The 20,274-nt window shown below is 39.5% G+C and overlaps 4 protein-coding genes across 6 annotated transcripts in view; 2 read left to right on the top strand and 2 right to left on the bottom strand.

The window, feature by feature from the left end:
• Positions 1 to 586: 586 nt before the first annotated feature.
• Positions 587 to 20,274, bottom strand: part of LOC134663596 (venom dipeptidyl peptidase 4-like) — a 163,976-nt gene continuing 144,288 nt past the window's right edge. Inside the window, exon 11 of the mRNA XM_063520008.1 lies at positions 587 to 656. Coding sequence (XP_063376078.1) covers positions 602 to 656 — 55 coding nt within the window. The 3' untranslated portion in view covers positions 587 to 601. The remainder of the gene's footprint in view (positions 657 to 20,274) is intronic.
• Positions 681 to 5,946, top strand: LOC134663612 (meiotic recombination protein SPO11). Its single transcript, XM_063520031.1, has 8 exons — positions 681 to 1,224; positions 1,307 to 1,484; positions 1,589 to 1,732; positions 2,545 to 2,738; positions 2,871 to 3,016; positions 3,940 to 4,077; positions 5,014 to 5,185; positions 5,705 to 5,946. Exons 1-8 carry the CDS (start codon positions 963 to 965, stop codon positions 5,842 to 5,844), a joined length of 1,374 nt encoding a protein of 457 aa, XP_063376101.1. The 5' UTR covers positions 681 to 962; the 3' UTR covers positions 5,845 to 5,946.
• LOC134663609 (uncharacterized) lies at positions 9,784 to 10,474 on the top strand. The gene has a single exon (XM_063520025.1). The coding sequence runs from the start codon at positions 9,823 to 9,825 to the stop codon at positions 10,342 to 10,344; it is 522 nt and encodes a 173-aa protein (XP_063376095.1). The 5' UTR covers positions 9,784 to 9,822; the 3' UTR covers positions 10,345 to 10,474.
• LOC134663595 (inactive dipeptidyl peptidase 10) overlaps positions 14,658 to 20,274 on the bottom strand; it is a 106,837-nt gene continuing 101,220 nt past the window's right edge. For 2 of the 3 annotated variants that reach the window (XM_063520004.1, XM_063520005.1), the window contains exons 14-19: positions 19,788 to 20,099; positions 19,119 to 19,268; positions 17,921 to 18,106; positions 17,266 to 17,423; positions 16,730 to 16,935; positions 14,658 to 15,535 (exon numbers count right to left, since the gene is read on the bottom strand). In XM_063520004.1, coding sequence (XP_063376074.1) covers positions 15,407 to 15,535; positions 16,730 to 16,935; positions 17,266 to 17,423; positions 17,921 to 18,106; positions 19,119 to 19,268; positions 19,788 to 20,099 — 1,141 coding nt within the window. In that variant the 3' untranslated portion in view covers positions 14,658 to 15,406. Of the gene's footprint in view, positions 15,536 to 16,729; positions 16,936 to 17,265; positions 17,424 to 17,920; positions 18,107 to 19,118; positions 19,269 to 19,787; positions 20,104 to 20,274 lie in introns of all 3 variants that reach the window. The other variant, XM_063520006.1, reaches the window with a different exon arrangement.

Below are 20,274 nucleotides of genomic sequence, written 5' to 3'. Positions count from 1 at the left end.
TTTAATTTAAATATTTTGTTTAATTAGGAGCTTATGATGCAGCTACTTAATCTTTCATACTAAATTACAAACGACATTGCAAAAAATACATATTTTTTTGTCTTTATTGAAACTTTTATTTCACAGTGTAGTTCATCTTTTATTATGAATTATTTATTTAAAAATAAAATAAAATTTAAATTTAAAACAAAGTTACGATAACACTATTTAGGGAGCTCCTCAGTAGTCCTGATGGTAAAGTCTTACTACTATGCGGACTAAGTATGTATTATGGCTTCATTATACGAATGTATACTCTGCATGTTTACCACCTTTAACCCTTAAACCATTTAAAACACTCTCCAAATCTGTCTAACACTTAGCACTGCGGTTTACCAAGAATTCCGGCGCTGCCATACGTTATCTCAGCGTCCATAATAAGACGTAAACATCACCTCCTTGCAATATGTCACACATAACAAAGGCTGTGGTAACGGTGCGCATCATTTGTCTGCTGGAGCTCTATTATTTATGATCTGCCGAAGAAGCAGGACAAAAACGGGGCTGATGTTAAATATTTGCTTGAGACAAGAGGGGGCGATAATTCGAGGCTATTATGACGTCATTTCACGCCCTTTGTGAGGTCGTCACGCCGTGTCATCTGCTCCTCGAGACGCCTGCCTGCACTATCTCTCGATTAAATCTATTGTGTCATTTTTTCAGTGGAAGCAAGTCGGATGCGCCACCGACGATGATTTCGCTCCGTTCGCCTGTTGGCCCGGCTTCGCAGTAAAGCACTCGTGGAGCGAGCCTATTGTCTCGTGGCCCTTTTACGAGCTCGGTTTTGTGACGCTGTTATTGTTTGCGGTTGATAAACATCTCGCCACTAGGTAGGTAGGGATCATCGTCACTTTTACCGGTAGTTTGTTTTAATAGACGTCTATTGGATTTGTTTGTCAATTATTTGCTTTGAAGACCCTTAAATGAGAATGAAAACGTCTCGTGTTTTTAGCATAATGGAGCTCATGAATAAGGATTTGTTGATGCAGACGAAAGATTTATTGCTGGGTCCGGTAACAACATTTAGACAGGATCCGAAACTAGTTGCAGCTATAGATAAATTGTTTAGCAGTAAAAATCTATCTGCAATTAATCAGAAAGAAGGTGGATTGCTGTTACCTGAGAAGAAACATAAATTTAGCGAGGTGCAACAATTGTTGTCTCAGTCATCGAATGACATAGTTCGTAAGTATACCTAGTCAGTGTTTTTAAATGGAACTCTCTTCAAAATAATATTTTGTAATATTTACTACATATTTTTATTTAGATGTTGAGAAACCACTAAATATAATGGATGATGAAACTAATCGAACTAAAAAAGCAATCATAAAGAAAGTAGAGGACATTCTAGAAGAGATTAATAAAACAGCTGAGAGTGGAGAAACTCCTAAGCTCGTCATCAGAAACCAACGGTTGTGGGGAAATTGTATTTATGAACTTGATCGGTAGCTATGATTTTAATTAATATACCTAAGTGAAACTGATGATACCTGTTTTCAGCCTATAATAACCTGATATCTAGTGTTTAAGCTGCTTTTCCTTGTAACAGGGTTACTTTGAAAACTTTTGCTGAAGCCAAAAAGACGACGCTGCTCTATTCAAGCACTGAAGATAAAAACAGATTTAATAGAATAGTTTTTGTGCTTACGAAGGTTCACGAATTACTTTCCAAAAATCTTATAGTAACTAGAAGGTTAGTATCTATACGTTCACAATCCACTAATATGTTATAATTAATATCTTAATTTCCAAAAGGTTTGTTTAATATGTGGTAAACAATTAAAATATACGGAATGTATATCCACTACAACTTGTATATGGACACTGTTTAATCCGTTTGGGGACTCTGGGTCCAATTTCCCTCTTCAAACATGTTACAGTTCTCCATCGTGTTTCTGGTTACTTTTTCAAGCATAATTGCAGATAGGTAGGTAGGTATTTGTGAAAAATCGCAAATAAAAAAAAAGTATACATAATATATCATTTCAGCTTTTTAAGGGTTATACAAAACGAAATATAATCCAAACCAAGATGTACCTAACTATTCCATTTCGCCATTTTAATTGTAGTAAATGGTGACGGGCCGACGGCGATGTAAACCATGAGTCTCCAAACTTTTTGATCAAAGGGCCGCAATGTGGGTAGGCACCTAAAAGAAATTCGGAACGAAACTTGACCGTTTTCGCAGCTGTTGCGTTGCACAACAAGATGACAACAACAAACGCCAGACGATAAGAAAAATGTATCGGGATGACAGGATGCCACGAAAAGTCACGTGTAGTCACGTGATTTTTCGTTTCCATACATCATTTAAGTTTCGATGGGCATTTTATATCAACATCTTGTCTTGGTTAGGCCCTCAGGTCTTCATCTCTCCCGCTTCCTTGCTCAGGCAGGATTGGTAAATAAAAGTCACGGACTGGACATACCCTTGAGTTAAATAATCGATTTATTATTTGATTCGTTTTGGATATTTCGATCGTTAATTGTCTTGTAATTACACAGGGAACTGTTTTACCAAAACGTGTGTAGACTGCGTAACCAAGCGAACCTGGACGTGGCAGTCCGAGACGTGTGCTGCCTGCTGGAGTGTCCGCCATGGGATCTGGGCATTGTGGCCACTTCCAAAGGACTCATCGCCGGGCCTCTGACGATACATACCAGGGATGGAAGTGTGGTCGAATGTATGGGTTCTAACGGTAATGATCAGTTTAGTTGAATGTTAACGGAAAGTTTTTAGGTAAAATGTCTTCTTTAAACTATGTGTCACACATTTATTTCAAAAGAAATATTTATTTTCTACAAATTATTATACGAAATAACATTTTTAGGAACCCTAATTATGCAAGACATCAATGGAATAAAGAAATTTACATCATCAGCGAAGTACATACTGGTGGTAGAGAAGGATGCAGTATTTCAAAAGTTGTTAGATGAAGGTGCCTTAGTTAGATTGGGGCCTGTTATTATCATAACAGTGAGTATGGAATACATTCTAGGCATGGTACCCTGTCGTATGTAGGTACAGTCAGGTAAAACGATTGGCCTGGCACTTCTGCATAAATTTAGTTAGCTGCAAAGAAAAGTGACCCTTATGCATAAAATCTATTCCTACAGGGATGCACCCTTTCACTATTTTACTGAATGCATATCGTCAGTACTTTGAAAAAATCTCGTATATCACACTGCTACTCAAAGTTAAAACGCAGTAACTCTGTATGCATCCCATACATAATATAGTTACCACATCTTTCTTTTGATTGACAGAACAAGATACGAGTTTTTTTCAAAGTAGTCACGATATATGTTTTTTTTTTCATTTATTTATTAACACAAAATATTTATATACATACATTCAAAGAATTATGACAGCGAACAAAGCCCCCTGAGGCTTAACTGCCGCTGTAATCGCTCTTATTTACTCTTAATATTAAGTATATTAAACTATGGAGTATTTCATTTCACGAAGTTGGTAATCATGTTTCATATATTGTATGCATTTATTTATAAAATGTCCATTGGTACCTATTCATTATTCAATGACTATTTGAACTATAAAAATAATTATATGTTCATAAATAGGAAAACAACCATTTTTATCGGTTACCTTAGGTAGAGTTTTTTGAAGCTTTAGTTTTGATTGTGATTTATAATTTATTACGGCCAAAAGAAATGTGTACGGTCCAAACACAGATTTGGTTTCGATGCTTCGGTAGAACACTCGTAACAAAAATATTAACATATCCACTAGACATACCTATTAGACTGCTAAGATCATATCATAAGATCCTAAATTCATAACCCCTCTTTTCAGCTTTACCACATTCGGATATAGTCTTTAATTTTGTAGGTCTGCTATATTATGTAATTATTTGCCGCTTTGTAACTTCCTTCCTACAGGGCAAAGGTTACCCGGACGTCTGCACTCGGCAGCTCCTGTGCCGCTTATGTTCAGAGCTGAGACTGCCGGCGTTGGCTCTGGTGGACGCAGACCCTCACGGCTTCGAGATCTTCCTTACCTATAAATACGGTTCCCTGGTAAATATTTGTCCTATAAAAACGTAGCCTAGTGAGTTCAAACGCTTAAAATATGACCGCGGAGGTAGAGGCACGCATTTATATACTTGTCTGTGCGAGATCTTCCTATCCCACAAATTCAGCTCTTTGGTTAAATTTGAATCCTCTTTATTTGAGTATAATTATAACTCGACTGCTGCTGATAAGGTGGTGATAAGCAATCAGGGATTATCCTTAATTACATCACACAAAATTGCGATTTTTTTTTACCCCCCCTCCCAAAGAGATAGATATCTACTATACCTATTTAATACTTACCTCACACTTGGCATGACCCCCCCCCCTCCTGTAGCTGTGACGTAATATGTGGATGAACCCTCATTCAGACTACCAGTTTGCCAGACGATATCAGCCATGTCAGTTAAACGCAAAAGCTTAAAAGGTGACAGTTCCGAACAAGCTGACAGGCTGATATCGTCCACCGAACTGGTAATCTGTGGGCACCTTCATCCTAAGTATATTCTTGTTCTAATTTTCACAAAAACCAATGGTCACGCGGTCTTCAATTGCTAATTAAATAGCCATTTGCTTTGCTTCAACTAAGTTGAAACTTATTTGGTCTTTTACAGTGTTTTAATACTTTTATTACATACACTATTATGTAAATGTCCCTTACCAATTAAAGATAAATCTAAGAAGTCCCAACGACTAGTTCTGCTACCTCTTGCTATAGCAAGAGCAAGAGGTAGCAGAACTAGTGTGTACCTCTAATGTTGCTAATGTTCTATGTTCATAGTTATTTATTTATTTCAACTTTTTTGCACATCATAACAGTACACAGGCCAGGCATTTAGTTCGCCTTTTGTACTCATGGCTTTAGTTATCTCACTGATCAATTATTAATTTTATTATATTATTCATTTAGAGAATATTTTAATCCTTTATTCTTTGCTTCAGGCTCAATCTCATCTGGCGTCTTCTCTGGCCTGCAGTTCGCTTTCGTTACTCGGGGCTCGCCATCAGGATGTCATGACTCTGGCCTCGAAGGAAGCCCGGCTTGACCTTTCCGAACTTGACAAACGGAAATTAGCTTCGTTGTTGAAAAGACCTTACCTGGATACTCCTTCTGGTATTTAAATAATTTTAAAAGGGCTTATCCATACTATATTATATTATTCATATTATAAATGCGAAAGTGTGTCTGTCTGTCTGCCTCTTTACGCTTAAACCGCTGAACCGATTTAGTTGAAATTTGGTATGGAGATAGTTTGAGTCCCGAGGAAGGACATAGGGTCGTTTTTATCACAGAAATAACCCTTTAAGGGGGTGAAAAGGGGCGTGGAAGGAATCGATAAAAATCAGATTGGATGAAAAATAAGCTACTCAAGTTACTAGCTCCACGCAGACGGAAGTCGCGGGCAAAAGCTAGTATGATTTATATTCATTAATTTAGTGCATATATTTTAATTTATTATTAGGCTACCTACATTATTATTATTAGGCTTCATGCAAGCGCTGTGACAGTATCTCGCACGCGGATCGCTGTCTAATTCATACAGTTATAAAAAGAAGGATTATCTCGCGCGCGAGGTACTGTCACGGTGCACTCGTGGTAAAGCCTACTGTTATGTATTTTACCTATTTTCAGGGTCTCTAATTAAAAACGAGCTAAACGAAATGCTATCAAGTGGCGTAAAAGCAGAAATAGAAGCACTGGCACTCACATCTGCTGCGCTTTGTGATGCATATTTACCATCGAAGATAATTCAAGCTGAATACTTAGGATAGTTAGGATAAAAAATGTATAATCGTTTTGAAATAAAAAATAACGATAAATTTACAAACTGATAAGCCTAGCATTAAAGTCGTAGTGCCATCTAGTAAACACTAAAAGGAACACTCATTTTGTAACCATCGGAAGACAAGTTAGACTCTTTGCTCCAGAGATAATATTCAATTTCAAATACACCCTATTCATTCACTGAACTTGTACCTGGGTCGCCCTCGGGCTGGCTTGTGCATAACAAAAAATGCATAGATAAAATAATAGATGGTGCTACCTTGCAAAGCATAAAAAGCGCCATCTGATAATGATAGCTGTAACTTATTGTTAGGTTAGGATGCGTGGGGTAGGTCCACATCCCTTTGCGACGCAATGTAGTTTGATGCCGTAAGAGGTCGCTACTGAGCCCTATTGTGAACGTTTTTTTAATGATGACCATCATCTTGGTAGGCCATAGATTTGTTTTTGTTTTGACTTTTGATATCTGTCAAAAGTGCAATACTTTGACAACGCATATGGTACACAATGTAAGAAGTTCATGTTTTTTTACATTCATTTTCACAGTCCTAATTGGACGTAGTTACGCGAAAACGTTCCAACCCACAGCGACCCCATTTTGAGATAAACGCAATTTTGTGTTTTAGCGGTACACTTTTTCCCTGTAATTATTTCAGGCAAATACTATTGGTTTTACTGTGGAATGCCAAACTGGTTATTGAATGATATGCATATTTTTTGTAAATACATAATACAAGGGGCATATAAATAGGTAAAACGAGTTTGAAACGTTTTTGCTAAATTTAATTTTGTATGAAACTTGTTAAATAGCAATTATGCATAAACGTTCCAAAACGAATTTAAGTGTATGTAATGAATTTAAATTGACCTAAAGCATATAACATTGTTTTCTTCTTTTTGGTTATTTAAGTTTGATTGGTTAAGTTTTGGAGGAGGAAACAGTCGAGTACGAAACCTAGATTTTTGAGATTTTTACGCAGGATGTTTCGCCTGTCCTCTAGGCTCTGAGCAGCCCTACGGACATCCGCCTCGTTTTCCCCCAGGAGGGCTAGGTCGTCTGCATACCCAATAATTCGGTGGCTACCGTTCAACTCTACTCCGCCACCAGAGGCTATAACTTTCTTGGTGACATATTCGAGCACCAAGTTGAAAAGTATGGGAGAGAGCGCATCCCCTTGCTTGAGACCCATACCGACATCAAACTGGTCTGTTAGGCCGACTCCCGTTTTCACCGTCATTTTGCTCATTGAGGAAGAGGCAGTGAAGGTTGACCTACGAATTAGTCGGGAGAAAACTGAGTACCTTCATATGAAGCGATACAGAAATAACTCTATTCGTAGGAAAGATCTCACTATAGGACAAACCTCTTACAAAGGTGTAGAGAAATTTAAATATCTTGGGTGTATCGTCACAGACAGCAATCGGAGGGAAGAGGAGATCCAAACCCGAATTCAGAACGCGCTCCGGTGCACAGCTGCTCTTCATAAAGTGTTGGTGTCCAGGCTAATGACCAGAAAGACGAAACTCCGTATATACACGACTATAATCAGACCGATCTTGATGTACGGATGCGAAGCCTGGACCCTAACACAAAGAGAGGAATACGCACTGCTGGTGGCTGAACGGAGGATCTACCAGAAGATACTTGGACCCACTCGCGGAGAAGATGGCTCATGGAGGATACCTACGCAGGAACCAGGAAATCGAAGATCTAGTGGCCGAGCCCAATATAGTCGGAGAAACGAAAGCCTCAAGACTCCGATGGTTCGGGCACGTGGTCCGTATGGGTGAAGATCGAGCGGTTTGGAGAGCGTACTCGGGCCGTCCGGAGGGTCGACGACCGGTTGGGCGTCCTAGGTATCGCTGGAGCGATGAGGTCGTGAAAGATCTGAACGGCGAGCTCGGTGCCGTCGATTGGACAGAAACGGCGCTTGACAGAGAAGCATGGCGTTCCTTAGTGTCAGAGACCAAGATCCACTTCGGGTCACTGCGCCACGGCAGTAAGTAAGTAAGTATGTTTCGCCTGTGCTGCAGTTGTACTTATCGCACTAATTTTAAGGGCGGAGTCAAGTTTCTAAATAAGTACACAGACAGAAAAGTGATGGGCAATCGTCGACATTTAATGTCGATAATCTAGTGATGTAAGAAGCGCTGGTGGCCTAGCGGTGAGAGCGTACGACTTGCAATCTGGAGGTCGCGGGTTCAAACCCCGGCTCGTACCAATGAGTTTTTCGGAACTTATTTACGAAATATCATTTGATATTTACCATCAGTCTCTTTTCGGTGAAGGAAAACATCGTGAGGAAACCGGACTAATCCCAATAAGGCCAAGTTTATCCTCTGGGTTAGAAGGTCAGATGGCAGTCGCTTACGTAAAAACTAGTTCCTACGTCAAATCATGGGATTAGTTGTCAAGTGGACCCCAGGTTCTCATGAGCCGTAGGCGAAGCCGAAGGCGGCGTATAGGCGAAATGCCGGGATAACGCGAGGAAGAAGAATCTAGTGATGTAAGAAGTTATCGATAAACCGTCTTGTGTGAAAATATCTAGATCATCCTGAGAGACAAGGTGTTTTGGGTTGACACTGTTGACACGGAACACATTTTTGAAGTTATGTACCTATAAAATCTATTTTGAACTTTTTGATTCTAATATTTCAAAATTGAAATTGATATGAAATTTATTTTATTGCATGGTCATGGGTTTACAAAATTCTTTAGGTACAGTCAAGGAATTTAAATTCCGACCCATTTCGTACTTTGTCACAGTGACAACCGTATGAGGTCTCTAGCGGCTTTCATATTGATTGTCACTGTGACAAAGTACGAAATGGGTCGGAATTTAAATTCCTTGACTGTACAAGATTGGCGATTCGAAATTGGGTATAATAGTTATTTTAATTTTTTGTTTTTTTGAGGTTGGGTGTTTCGAGATCTCGAGAGTCACACTTTCGAGATCGAGATTAATATCTCGACGAGATCGAATTTGACAAAGTAACTAAAAATGAGTTATTTTAATCAAAAATCTCTAAGAATTCCATATTCATAAATATGTCGGCGCCATATCGGCATATTTTTTTTTTCAGATTCCTGCTACTCTTTTTTTTAAAAAATTGTAATTATAAAAAAATGTAAAATACGTTATTTAGTCTTTTCTACTTTACTCACTTTTTTGTTCGAAAGGGCATTTTTTGTTCTAAAAATAGATTCCTTGTCCTTAATTTATCCGAAAATAATATATTACATGCCCTAATAGGTATAGTTTTAGAGAAATGCAGCTCCAAGTGAAGCGCGGCAGTGCCAAGGGAAGCGGCTTAAATATACCATAGTTATTTATTTTGGTAAAAAAATAATTTTTCTCTCGAACATATTTAATAGCAAAAATGGATCAAGTATATGTGGATCGTTTATAGCAAAAAATTAGAAAATAATATATTATAATAAAATGTTCCAATTTATTTAGAACAGTCTTCGCAGCTTAAAAAAACAGTATGGATTAATCTAAAAGGTTTCAAATTACATGGAACATTTTTGCAGAAATAAAAAATGTATAAAGATTTTGCAAAAACGTTCCAACCTACATGGATCATTTAAGAAAAAATTAAATGTGCGTTTTATGAATTTAGTATAATGTTTCAAGACAAGTGGAACATTATAACGATATATTATTCTATTAAGAGTTTTTAACAATATGTTTCAGTATGCATGTAATGTTTTTACTTTATTTTGAGTACACGTCCTTGGTATAATGGTGGGTTGGAACATTTGGGTCAAATTTTATTGATGAAACTAACCTAAAAATACTAGCATCTTTGTGTGCACATGATGTAATATGTCAAAAATAGTACCCTGGTTATGGTAACTCATTTTCGAGTGACTTGTGGGTTGGAACGTTTTCGCGTAACTACGTCCAATTCTAAAATGAGAAGTGAAGCAATAAAAATTTTCTAGTGTTTAAAGAAGGAATATGGAAAACAATGACGACCCACCTACCGATAAAAAGTCAGCTTCTAGAGCCAAATCCAGCGCCGCCGCTCCATCCAGACGAAACGCGCGGAGAATGTTAAACATCAATGAAGCTGTGAAATCTTTAGACTTGGCTCTATGTAGTATCAAAAAACGAGCGGCTGTTCCCAGTTGCGGTCCGAATAACTCTCAATCGGGACCTCTTAGGCACTCCGTGACCGCAGCAGACATAGATGCCTTAGACTTCCCGTGCAGCACGCTGGGGGTGGATAACTCCTCTCTCATGTCTATGAACTTCTCACAGTATGAATTAATGCGCAATTTATCCCGTTCCAACAATTCTGAAGGCGCCTTCAGCGATACCACTAACAAGTTAGCTAATCCCATGGATTTGAGAATGAAACGTGAGCATTTGGAGCGTTACTTCCGCAGCGCCGAAATATGGAGCCACGCGCGTGACGCGCGCTCGCGCCCTAGCTACGAGTCCAGCAGCGTCAGTTTTGATAATATACCAGAAAAATAGAAACCAGGCACTATATATATATATCTCTTTAAATGTGACGTGTGTAATGAAATGAAACTTCCCAATGAACGATTATGTAAATTTCAAAATTGTATTTAATTAAAGAAACTTTACAATAATAACAGAATAATCTCAGAATTTACAAATGAAACGTACCGATCTATACAACACTGTAACTCTTAAACGTGACGATAAGATTTATTAACACTGATTAACAACAACGTAGATTTTAGATGCTTTACCTAGGGTTTACACCATCAAAGGCGCGATATTGAATACAATTATTATTGCGGAGTGTACGACTATGAGTATTTAAGTATTGCTTTCATTCGTCTAGCCTAGTTTTATTTCATATAGGTAATCATCTAAATATAAATAATTATTTTAAGCCTCAAAGGCATCAAGAGCTCGTGTGTTTTTTTAATAATTCACAACTTTATATAATCCAGACCTATTGCCAAAAAGCGTTATCGCTCATTTATACTATTTGACCCTCGCATATTAACAAGGAATCGTAATTTTTGTATTCAACATCCCGCACATCATCAATCTAACCACTAAGAAAGATACCCGCGTCACTCTAAAGTTTCGAAGGTGGATACTACATTGCATCTTGATTGCACTCCACTCAAATGTTCATAACACAAACATCACGGATTAGGTACAGTCGCCATCAGATATATCGGAGCTGCCAAGATGCTCAAAAATATCTGAACACTCTAGCGCCTTGACAATAGAGGCGTGTTCAGATATTTGTGAGCACCTTGGCAGCTCCGATATATCTGATGGCGACTGTACATCGAATTTTTGCAGTGATGAATAAATAGTGTTGTTACAATTCAGCATCACAGTTCATCTGCAGAAACTATTCACGTTTCCTTTACCCGCTGTCGCCCAAATCACAAGTTCAACAGTACAGTATAACGCATCAAATAGATTCTGACGGCCAAAGGGGCCAATTATATCGGAACATATCCTTATTTCTATGTTAACAAAGGTGTGTTACGATATATTTGGCTACTTTGGCTGACACTTTCTATTTGCTGCTGACTTTACTGTACACAATAATAATGCCATAGCGGCCTCAATACACATTGCTATATTTCAGCAAAAAAGCTCCCGAGTACCTACTATGGTTTTAAAAAGTTCTCGCCATTACTTTGGCTTGTTCTCGACATTAAGGATATCGACATTACTTTGGCGTTGCAAAGTTTAGTATACGGAACTTTTGTGAAAATTAATTTAAGCTGATTTGTGCCCAACTATGAACTCTTGTGAATATTTCTGTAAGTATGTAATATGTACCTACTTATAAACTATATTGATAAAAATAAAATCACAATCAGTTTTTGATTTGTAGTTGTAGCTGCTATTCTATATTGTTGAATAATTTTTGTGGAGAGCATTCAAGATCAATCTGCGAAGGGATCCTAAGAACACAGCTTTACTGATTTACATTTATACCACATCCATTATTGATCCTGCTTTAACTAAACAAATCGAATCTCTAAGGATCTATCTAAGGACATAGGATGACGACGAAACTATACCGCTATACGCTCATGTGTAGCCGAGTCCATTGGAATAAGGAAATAATTGACATAGTCATCACATAACGGCCTTACCTATAAAAATGTTTTAATCATTGCATTGTTGTCATGATAGGTAGCTTAATTCATTATTGAATACATTTTACAATGATTGCAACATTAAGTACTTGCTTAGCAACATTTTAGGTAAAACTGTTGGTTCCTAATTTTAAATCCAAGGAAGTCGTCAAGGTACACTGAAGCTTGGATAAAATGGAAGACTAACTATAAATTTAGGTATAAAGGAAGTAAAGTTACACAGGAGAGAAGCTGCGTGCAATTTTAAGATTGTGCTAACGTTTAGTAACAACCCGTCTCGATTTCTTTGCTTCCTTTACAAAATACAACACACGATCAATTCGTTTGGTGTTATTTTCTGGAATTTCCGTATCAACTAAGTAGACCCACATAATTTATATAAGAATTAGCTAGCGTTACCGCGCGAAGGCGCGCGGCTGCGCGGGCGGCGCCCACTGTTCGTACCGTACAACTAGAAAACTGTCCTGTTTATCAAAAGCTTGTAACTTGTACCTAATACAAGTGGAACTCCCTTTCTAACAAAAGCTGTCAAAAAGGGACTACCGCTTGTATTACAAGTAACAAGCTTTTGATATACAGGGCACAGATCCGCTAATGAAACCAATACTACAACAGATGTAAAATTTAAAGCACCCGGTTTCCGAACTCTCTCGTATTTATTCTAACTATAAAACCTCGTATGTTGTGTGATGTATACGTAGCCCGTATTATATTGTCTCTTTGTTTAGTCTGGAGAACAAAGCAATATTATTATAAGTAATAATATAATGGAAGTATTTCAAAATATCTAAAATTAATATTAATCTTACCATTAATTAATAATTATATATTATTAATTACAACGAAATCGATTTCTCTAGGCCTACACAATATCAGATGGAGACATTATAATTATTTAATATATTATTCTCATCCAATATCATTAAAATTACGCAATAGAAGAATCACAGCATCCTTAAGACCATAATTGCAGATTGAAATTAATCTCTTCGACGTACCGTATTTTAATTAATACAATGATTTTAAAATTTAGACCAAATTGGCAGTCTTTACAAACATGGAATGTACGATATGCGTCTATGTAGGTTCCCGACAACACTAACCGTCGGCGAACGTTATTATCTCTATATAACAACGATGAAGTAACTAGTAAGTCGTGCATCATTTGTGGTCAAATAAATAACAATGGTATATTAGTTTGCTGACTAGTCAACTCCGCGACTGTTCCTGCTCGGCCGACTGCCGACTGTTCCTCCTCGGCCGACTGCCGACTGTTCCTCCTCGGCCGACTGCCGACTGTCGGCACTCGGCAGGCAACGTGTAGCCAGACTGCTCCGGTCCCAGTTCTACAGTGAACAACATTCGTCGACTACAAAATATTTAAATTTACGTTACATATTGTTTATTTATTTGGAAACTATTTTATTTATAACTATTACCCGCATTGGCCTGAACTACGATTTCGGAAGTTAATATGTTACTACTATTCATTCGGTATCTTCACACGATATATTTTAATAAGAAAGGTTTAGACTAAAATATGTATGACTAATTATGAAGTTTTGTACTAGCTAGTATGATAGAGGTGAAAGATGGATGATTACATTAATTTTCTTATTCTAGGAAGGTTAGTAATGGTATGTGTTGGAGCAAAAGCAGCTAAGGTTAGGGGATAATCAAGGTCACTTCATTTCTAATTATTATGGATCACTAGAAAATGCGTTTCTTTCGACCGAATTTAATTATACGTTATGAATATATTTTCTATCTACGTTAACATGTTCATGAGGTATTTCAACAGCGCTATATAACATTAGGTATAACTCTTAACTTCTCAGTATTCTGTCTTTCATGTTAAAAACAACTTAATGATTAGTTAGTAATGATAAGCTCCTTTTTAGGTTTGCAGTGTATTAACAATTAAAATAAACAAAGGTCAAATCTAACGCAAATCTGATTACCACAGAAGTTAATGTAGGTACAAGATTAGGGAAATATAAAACAATAATTAGGTAGGTCATTTTATAAATTTCATTTTCTCGAGTACACGGTAGGTAGTAGGTATATGACAATAATGGGACACCTGTGGGGACACCAATGAGTCCTTATTCGTTTAGTCATTTAAAAACAGTTCAAAGGAGTTAATAGATAATGTAGAAAAAGCTTTGGTATAGTAAAGGTGGCCATAGAAAATAGTAGATAGTAAAAGCCTAATTGGACAAGCTCGAAATTGTTGAATAAGTACGAGTATGATCACAATATATCGACAGAGTCCACCGCGCCCGGCTCGCCAGAATCGGCGCCAAGGGAGTTATAAAAGTACAGGTTTACTTGACTAGAATTTATTCTCTATCTAGGCTTTACGTTAGATTAGCAAAGACACAATGATTTTAGTTTAGGGTTTAGCCGAGGGGTGCTCAAGCGGAGTTTTATGGTCTTACTGATTTAAATTTGACAGAAGAAATTTTATTCTATCCGTTTAGCTCGTCGTATGCTTCGATCAATTACGTATATTTCTAATTTTACTATTGCTAATTAGGTTCGTTAGTTATTCATGCGACGTTCCCGGGAGAAAGCCGATCGTCGCTGGTGTACTATGGCCTAGTCTAATCACAAGCAGCTTCATTCGCTTTGTCGCGACACCGACGTGACGTCGACGTCAATGTACCCAACAAAAGGCGTTACTTAAACAAATGGGGGAACACATTTTATTAAAGCACTATCTCATTAAGTACATATTTACAGGGAGTAATATGATAACAATAACCCCGGAGGTAAGCTGATAGGTACAGTTATTGCTAATTTATTCGCTAAAACCGCCGTCAAACTCATCGGCCGTCGTTACACCCGGGATATTATAGTTTCCTATTTACCATAGGATAGGTCCTTATATTGAAGTGTCTTTTCCTAGGTAGACTTCATCGTTAACTGTTCATATGGTGGAATCACGAATCCAAGTTAGTATGTATTGAATTCTAATTTTAATCCATTTCAATTCAATGCTGCACTCATCCACATTCCATACCAAAGATTAACAAACAAATGAAACTCTAAAGTTGTTCGTACATTCTTAGTTGGTTTTAAGAGTAATTTATACACTTAGGGCCACTTGCACCATTCCACTACCCCGGGGTTAACTGTTTAAACCAGTACAATTTGACACGGAGTTAACGGTTTAACCGCTTAACCCCGGGTTCGTGGGATGGTGTAAGGGTCGGTTGCACCAAACTGTTCGTATCGTTAAAGAGTTCGCTTGTATGTATGGAAAGTTTCATAGTAAAGCGCCGGGGCGCTCCGGCTGACGTTGATCAGTCTGTCAAATGTGGTTGGTGCAACTGGCCCTAAGTGGCCTGTAGTGAGATGTAGCGACGGTAAAATGAGCAGTTTGGTGGTTTAGCAAAGGTATAGATAGTGCGGAGACGCTGGAGGCACCCTTATCTGTCGGGCGGCGGTAGCTTGGTGTCCTCGGGGTCGAGGGAGAGGCACTCGCGGAGGTAGTCCTCCATGGAACGGTACACGTGCTCGATGACGCCTTTCAGCTCGTGGCCTTCGTCAGCATACGCCTATTGAGAGCAGAAATATAAAAAAAAATGTTTAATAAGTTCGGACTCTACAAATAACACAATTTTATCTCTGAAATAAATGAATTCCCAGCTTACAATATTGTATTGTAAGTAAGAAAAACCTATTTATAAATTAGGAGCAAATATCAAAACTAAATAAAAAAAAACAACGGGTTGCACTCCGGGAGTGCCGACAGAAGTGAAAACTTAATGACTAGTCAAAAATGTCTGCAGCACTATGTATAATTGACCCATCCTCCTTTCTATTGAAAAACTTTAGTTCCGAAATTGCTGGCCAGCGCTAATTGTTTAAAATTCGAATAGAAATTGTAAAGTTACCTTGCAGACCTCGCATCTAAATATATTTGGTCATGATATTTTGAGTTTTATTCACCAGTACTAGAGTTCACTTTTATTATCGATTTCATCAAGATGTAGCTTCATAGTGTAGCTTTATTGAATTATATTTGAATTGTAGTTAGAGTGTTACTGTGAGATCCTCGTATTTCAGCCCGTACAAGATTAGAACATTGAGCTTTATTGCTTAATATAAAAGTCCAGTTTTAAATAATTGACCTGATTATGATACGTTATGACTAAAGTTCATTGGTGAATAACATTGTCCGTGACACATGACGTCAGCGTTACGTCACGCGTTACGCTGTATCGAGTTTATCATTTTTTCCCCACCTCAAAAAGTGCTCAGCGCCGCTAAAGAAGTTTTCACTTCAATAAACTAAATAAAACTAAAACTAAATAAGTAAATATAAAAATTATTACATATTTTTTGTTAAATATAGCATTTAGGGCCTGCAATTAAATATGGAAAATAATGTCAGACAAAATAAATGTCCACCTCTTATAGCAGCATGGCAGATGTGAACCCTTTTCATCGCGTTTTTCATCACATTTTCACACATTTCCTGCATTACCTCAGTGACTGTGTCTCGAATATTTCGTTTTAATGTGCTATCATGTACAAATTGGACTGTATCACTGTGCCACAAAATGGTAATACTCGTCATTAGCTTTGCGAGGCAAGCTCCTATGAAACAATATGTCAAATAGTAGTTCACACAGATCAAAACATGCCGATATTGCCGATACAATGCAATTTTGATTTATCAAAATATACATTCAAAATTAAATAAAATGGAAGTTTTTTGGGCGGCTAAAAAATAAAGGTAGACGTACCTGGTACCGGAACAGCACGCCAGCATCAGTGAGCGCGCGCGCCAGCTGCAGCGCGTGCGGGTAGGGCGCGCTCATGTCGGCCAGCCCGTGCAGCAGGTACAGCGCGTGCGCCGGCACGTGGTGCGCGCGCTGCGACGCGTCCGCCTCCACGTAGCCCTTGTAGTTCACCGACGGCAGGCCCAGGATGCGCTCCGTGAACGCGCTATCTGTCAGAATATCATAAAGTTTTGTGAATATCGTTTCGCATTTACGCGCGCTGAACGTGTTTACACTTAGTGTAATGCCTGAGTGAGCGCTCGGAGCGGAGCGTTCGGCGGGCGTGCAGCGTGGTGTGGGGCTCACAAGTGATTTGAGCAGGCGTACAATAAGGCCGCTCCTATACGTCTGTATTTGTTTAACATGCACGCCGGACGCCCGTACGAGCGTCCACTCAGCCCTTAACTATACTAAGTAGTCATAAAATAGTGGAAAAATTGAAGCCATTTGCTCGATACCTAAATATTGAGTGACTACAAATATTAAATATGTAATCTTACTGTAATAGAGCCAGTCCGTGATCGGCGACACGGCGATCCCGCACTTGAGCGTGGCCTGCTGCGAGCCGAGCAGCATGGTCGTGACGTAGCCGCCGTAGCCCCAGCCCCACACCGCTACGCGCGTCACGTCCAAGAATTTGAACGTCTCTAATAAATATCTAGAAACAACAGACATCCATTTTTATCCATAAACATGAAGAAATCAAAATACCTACTTGGGCAGGGAAGTACGATGAAAAACATGACGTGTTTGTCCCTCTGGTCAAATTATTACTATTAAATTAATGTCTTTGAAAAAAGGTATATTTCTGTGGTAACTTCTGGAGCGATCGTCAGACGAGTTTGCTGGCACAAAACGCCAGTTACGGAAAGCGAGACCTAAGCCCTCCTACGTGTACGCGCTCAACGCAGCTGGCCCACTTTATAAACAGGCGTGCAATAGAGTATTTAAGACCAAGTTCGGCCTGGCCAGCCACATAAGGGCTCACGCTAGACAACGTCCATAGGTAGTGTTTATTTGGGGTCGCCGTCGTCGAAAACAATGAGATGGACTATATACTTATTAATAATAAAACGAGAATGCATGCCTGTTTGCCGGGTTCACAAAATTCGCTAGAGAAAGTGGTTCAAAGTATAGGTATGCAACATCAATTACCTAATAACAGCCAACTGGTCGGCCACCTCGACGCCGCCGATGCGTCCGCGCAGCAGCGCCCGCGGCAGGCCGCGCGCGCCCGCCACGTCCAGCTTCACGTACACCACGTCGTTGCGCGAGGACATGTACGTGCCCCAGTCCACCACGAACTGCTCCGACACCTGCTGGCTGCCGGGCCTGCCGTTCCTGGAACCAACATCATTATCATCATTACGAGTAAGCCCGATTTAGGGCCAGTTGCACCAACCACATTTGACAGACTGATCAACGTCAGCCGGCGCGCCCCAGCACTTTAGTAATAAAATTTTCCATACCTACATAAAAATTTAGCGAACTCTTTAACGATACGAACAGTTTGGTGCAACCGACCCTTAGACGATGCAAGTTTCATACCATTGCGGGTTTTGATTGGTCGGTTGAATTGGACGTAATACACAGTTCGCAATGTAACTAAAATCGCATTCACGCGCTGTCTAAATCAGCCCTATAGACAGGTTAGAGTTAAAGTGACAGTCCATTTCCAACGACAGCTGCATTACTGTTCATTTTACTATGGAAATTGACAATAACAGCGACGCGTTCAGTACTAGTAGTGCAGCTGCAGTCAGAAATGGAATGTTACCATTAGACCATGAAAAGACTGCAGCGATTTTGGTAGCCCGCGCAGTGCAAGTGTTATTTAAATACGTCAAACGTCGATGAAATTATGACGTATATAAATTACACTTGCACTGCGTGGGCTATCAAAACCGCTGCATACTTTTCTTGGTCTAACTCTAACAATTACTCTAATGGATGACTGAGAGGGAGGAAGTCCTCATGCTGAACCAGTGTTCGTGGAAAATTACACGTACACATTTTGGTTCTGATGGCAAATGGATCTAATTTTCTTTTATAAAATTTTGTGGAATCTTAATACTGACTGTTACTTACGGACTGATCGGCTAAAGGGCAGAAGCCCATAGAGGCAAGTCATACAACTCATACACTAAGTAGAAACAATTAGAAAAAAAATTATTTGTTATTTACCTACTATATGTAGTTTGGAAAATACAATTTGCCAGTAGTGTAAAAAAAGGCGCAAATTCAGAATTTGTATTGAAGATCGAACCTTGACGTAATTTTTTTAGATCTGCTACTTTTTTCTACTGACATAATTGGTTTGCTAGACTAGGTATACAAATATTGTTGAACTCACACTTGCACAAGCACCGGGAAGGCAGCGTCGCGCAGTTCCTCGCGCCACGACGGCGGCAGCAGCAGCTGCACGCGCGCCTTGGAGCCGCTGCCGAGCTGCACGTCGAATGAGCGCCGCGTCGGCAGCGCCAGCTCACGTAACCGTACTGATCTACAATTATACGATTTGCATTTAAGTCGAAGATGCGCTAAGGCCAGACGCCAAGACAGACCATCGTGTGTCTTGCCTACTTTTTATTTTCACGATAACGCATGGTTTCAAGTCCTTGCTCGAAAACGCGCAGAGGCACAATCCACGTGATGCTACTGCTGACATGGCTCCCTACTTCAGCTGCCACAAATGCGGTTGCAAATGCCGGTCCCGCATTGGCTTATACAGTCAAGAGAGACTTTGTTCCTCGCCTACAGACGCTGCATAAATTATCTGTCAAGATGATGATTTTCACGATTGGAGAGACATTCAGGAGACAGTCACAGACATTAGTATGTGGGGATATCAGCATATATGCAGACTGCAGAAGGCAGGAAGACGAGAAGTAGAGAGAAGAAGAGAAGTAGTGCTTTGTGGTGCCAGGGGTACAAAGGGTCGGGCGCATGTATATATGTATAGGATACATAAGTACATAAACTGTTAAACAAGTTCAGAAAAAAATGGTATTCAAATACTCACTTATAAGGCCTCGTGTCATATAATATTCTCTCTAGCTTATGCGTTTGTGCATCATGAAGCCCGGCCAAAGGAGGGCCGGGGCCCCCGCACTCGAGCACGTAGTGCGTGATCCCGACGCTCGGCTTCGGCGGCGCGAAGGCGGCCGACCAGTAGGAGCAGTTGGCGTAGTGCAGCCGCACCGGCCACACCGCCAGCTCGCACGTCAGGCAGCGCGGCTCCTCGCGCTCGGCGCGCGCGCGGACGGAGTTGCTGCCCCCCCCGTAGCTCGGGTCTTGGACGACGTACACGTGCCTCTGACCGGGTCTCTCTCCGCTACCTGTATGTTAAAATTAATTAATAAAATCCGCATATCTTGGATTGTTGCGTTTTAAAACAATCGGGTAGGGCTAGCAGTAAAAGTATGGATACACACTCAAAAATCGCAATGTTATATTCCTGGCTTAGACTAAATTAAATCACCTAGCTGTACGCGTAGGTATAGGTATCT

Source organism: Cydia fagiglandana, chromosome 4 (genome assembly GCF_963556715.1).
Source record: "Cydia fagiglandana chromosome 4, ilCydFagi1.1, whole genome shotgun sequence".
Taxonomy (NCBI): Eukaryota; Metazoa; Arthropoda; class Insecta; order Lepidoptera; family Tortricidae; genus Cydia; species Cydia fagiglandana.
This window is presented reverse-complemented; position numbering and strand designations above follow the sequence as displayed.

What these genes read in the sequence shown, in the direction of transcription:
- LOC134663612 (XM_063520031.1), top strand. Translation starts at nt 963, where the DNA reads ATGAGAATGAAAACGTCTCGTGTTTTTAGCATAATGGAGCTCATGAAT. An exon ending in GTCATCGAATGACATAGTTC is followed by an intron (nt 1,225 to 1,306) that starts GTAAGTATACCT and finishes ATTTTTATTTAG; the next exon opens with ATGTTGAGAAACCACTAAAT. An exon ending in AATCTTATAGTAACTAGAAG is followed by an intron (nt 1,733 to 2,544) that starts GTTAGTATCTAT and finishes GTAATTACACAG; the next exon opens with GGAACTGTTTTACCAAAACG.
- LOC134663609 (XM_063520025.1), top strand. Translation starts at nt 9,823, where the DNA reads ATGGAAAACAATGACGACCCACCTACCGATAAAAAGTCAGCTTCTAGA.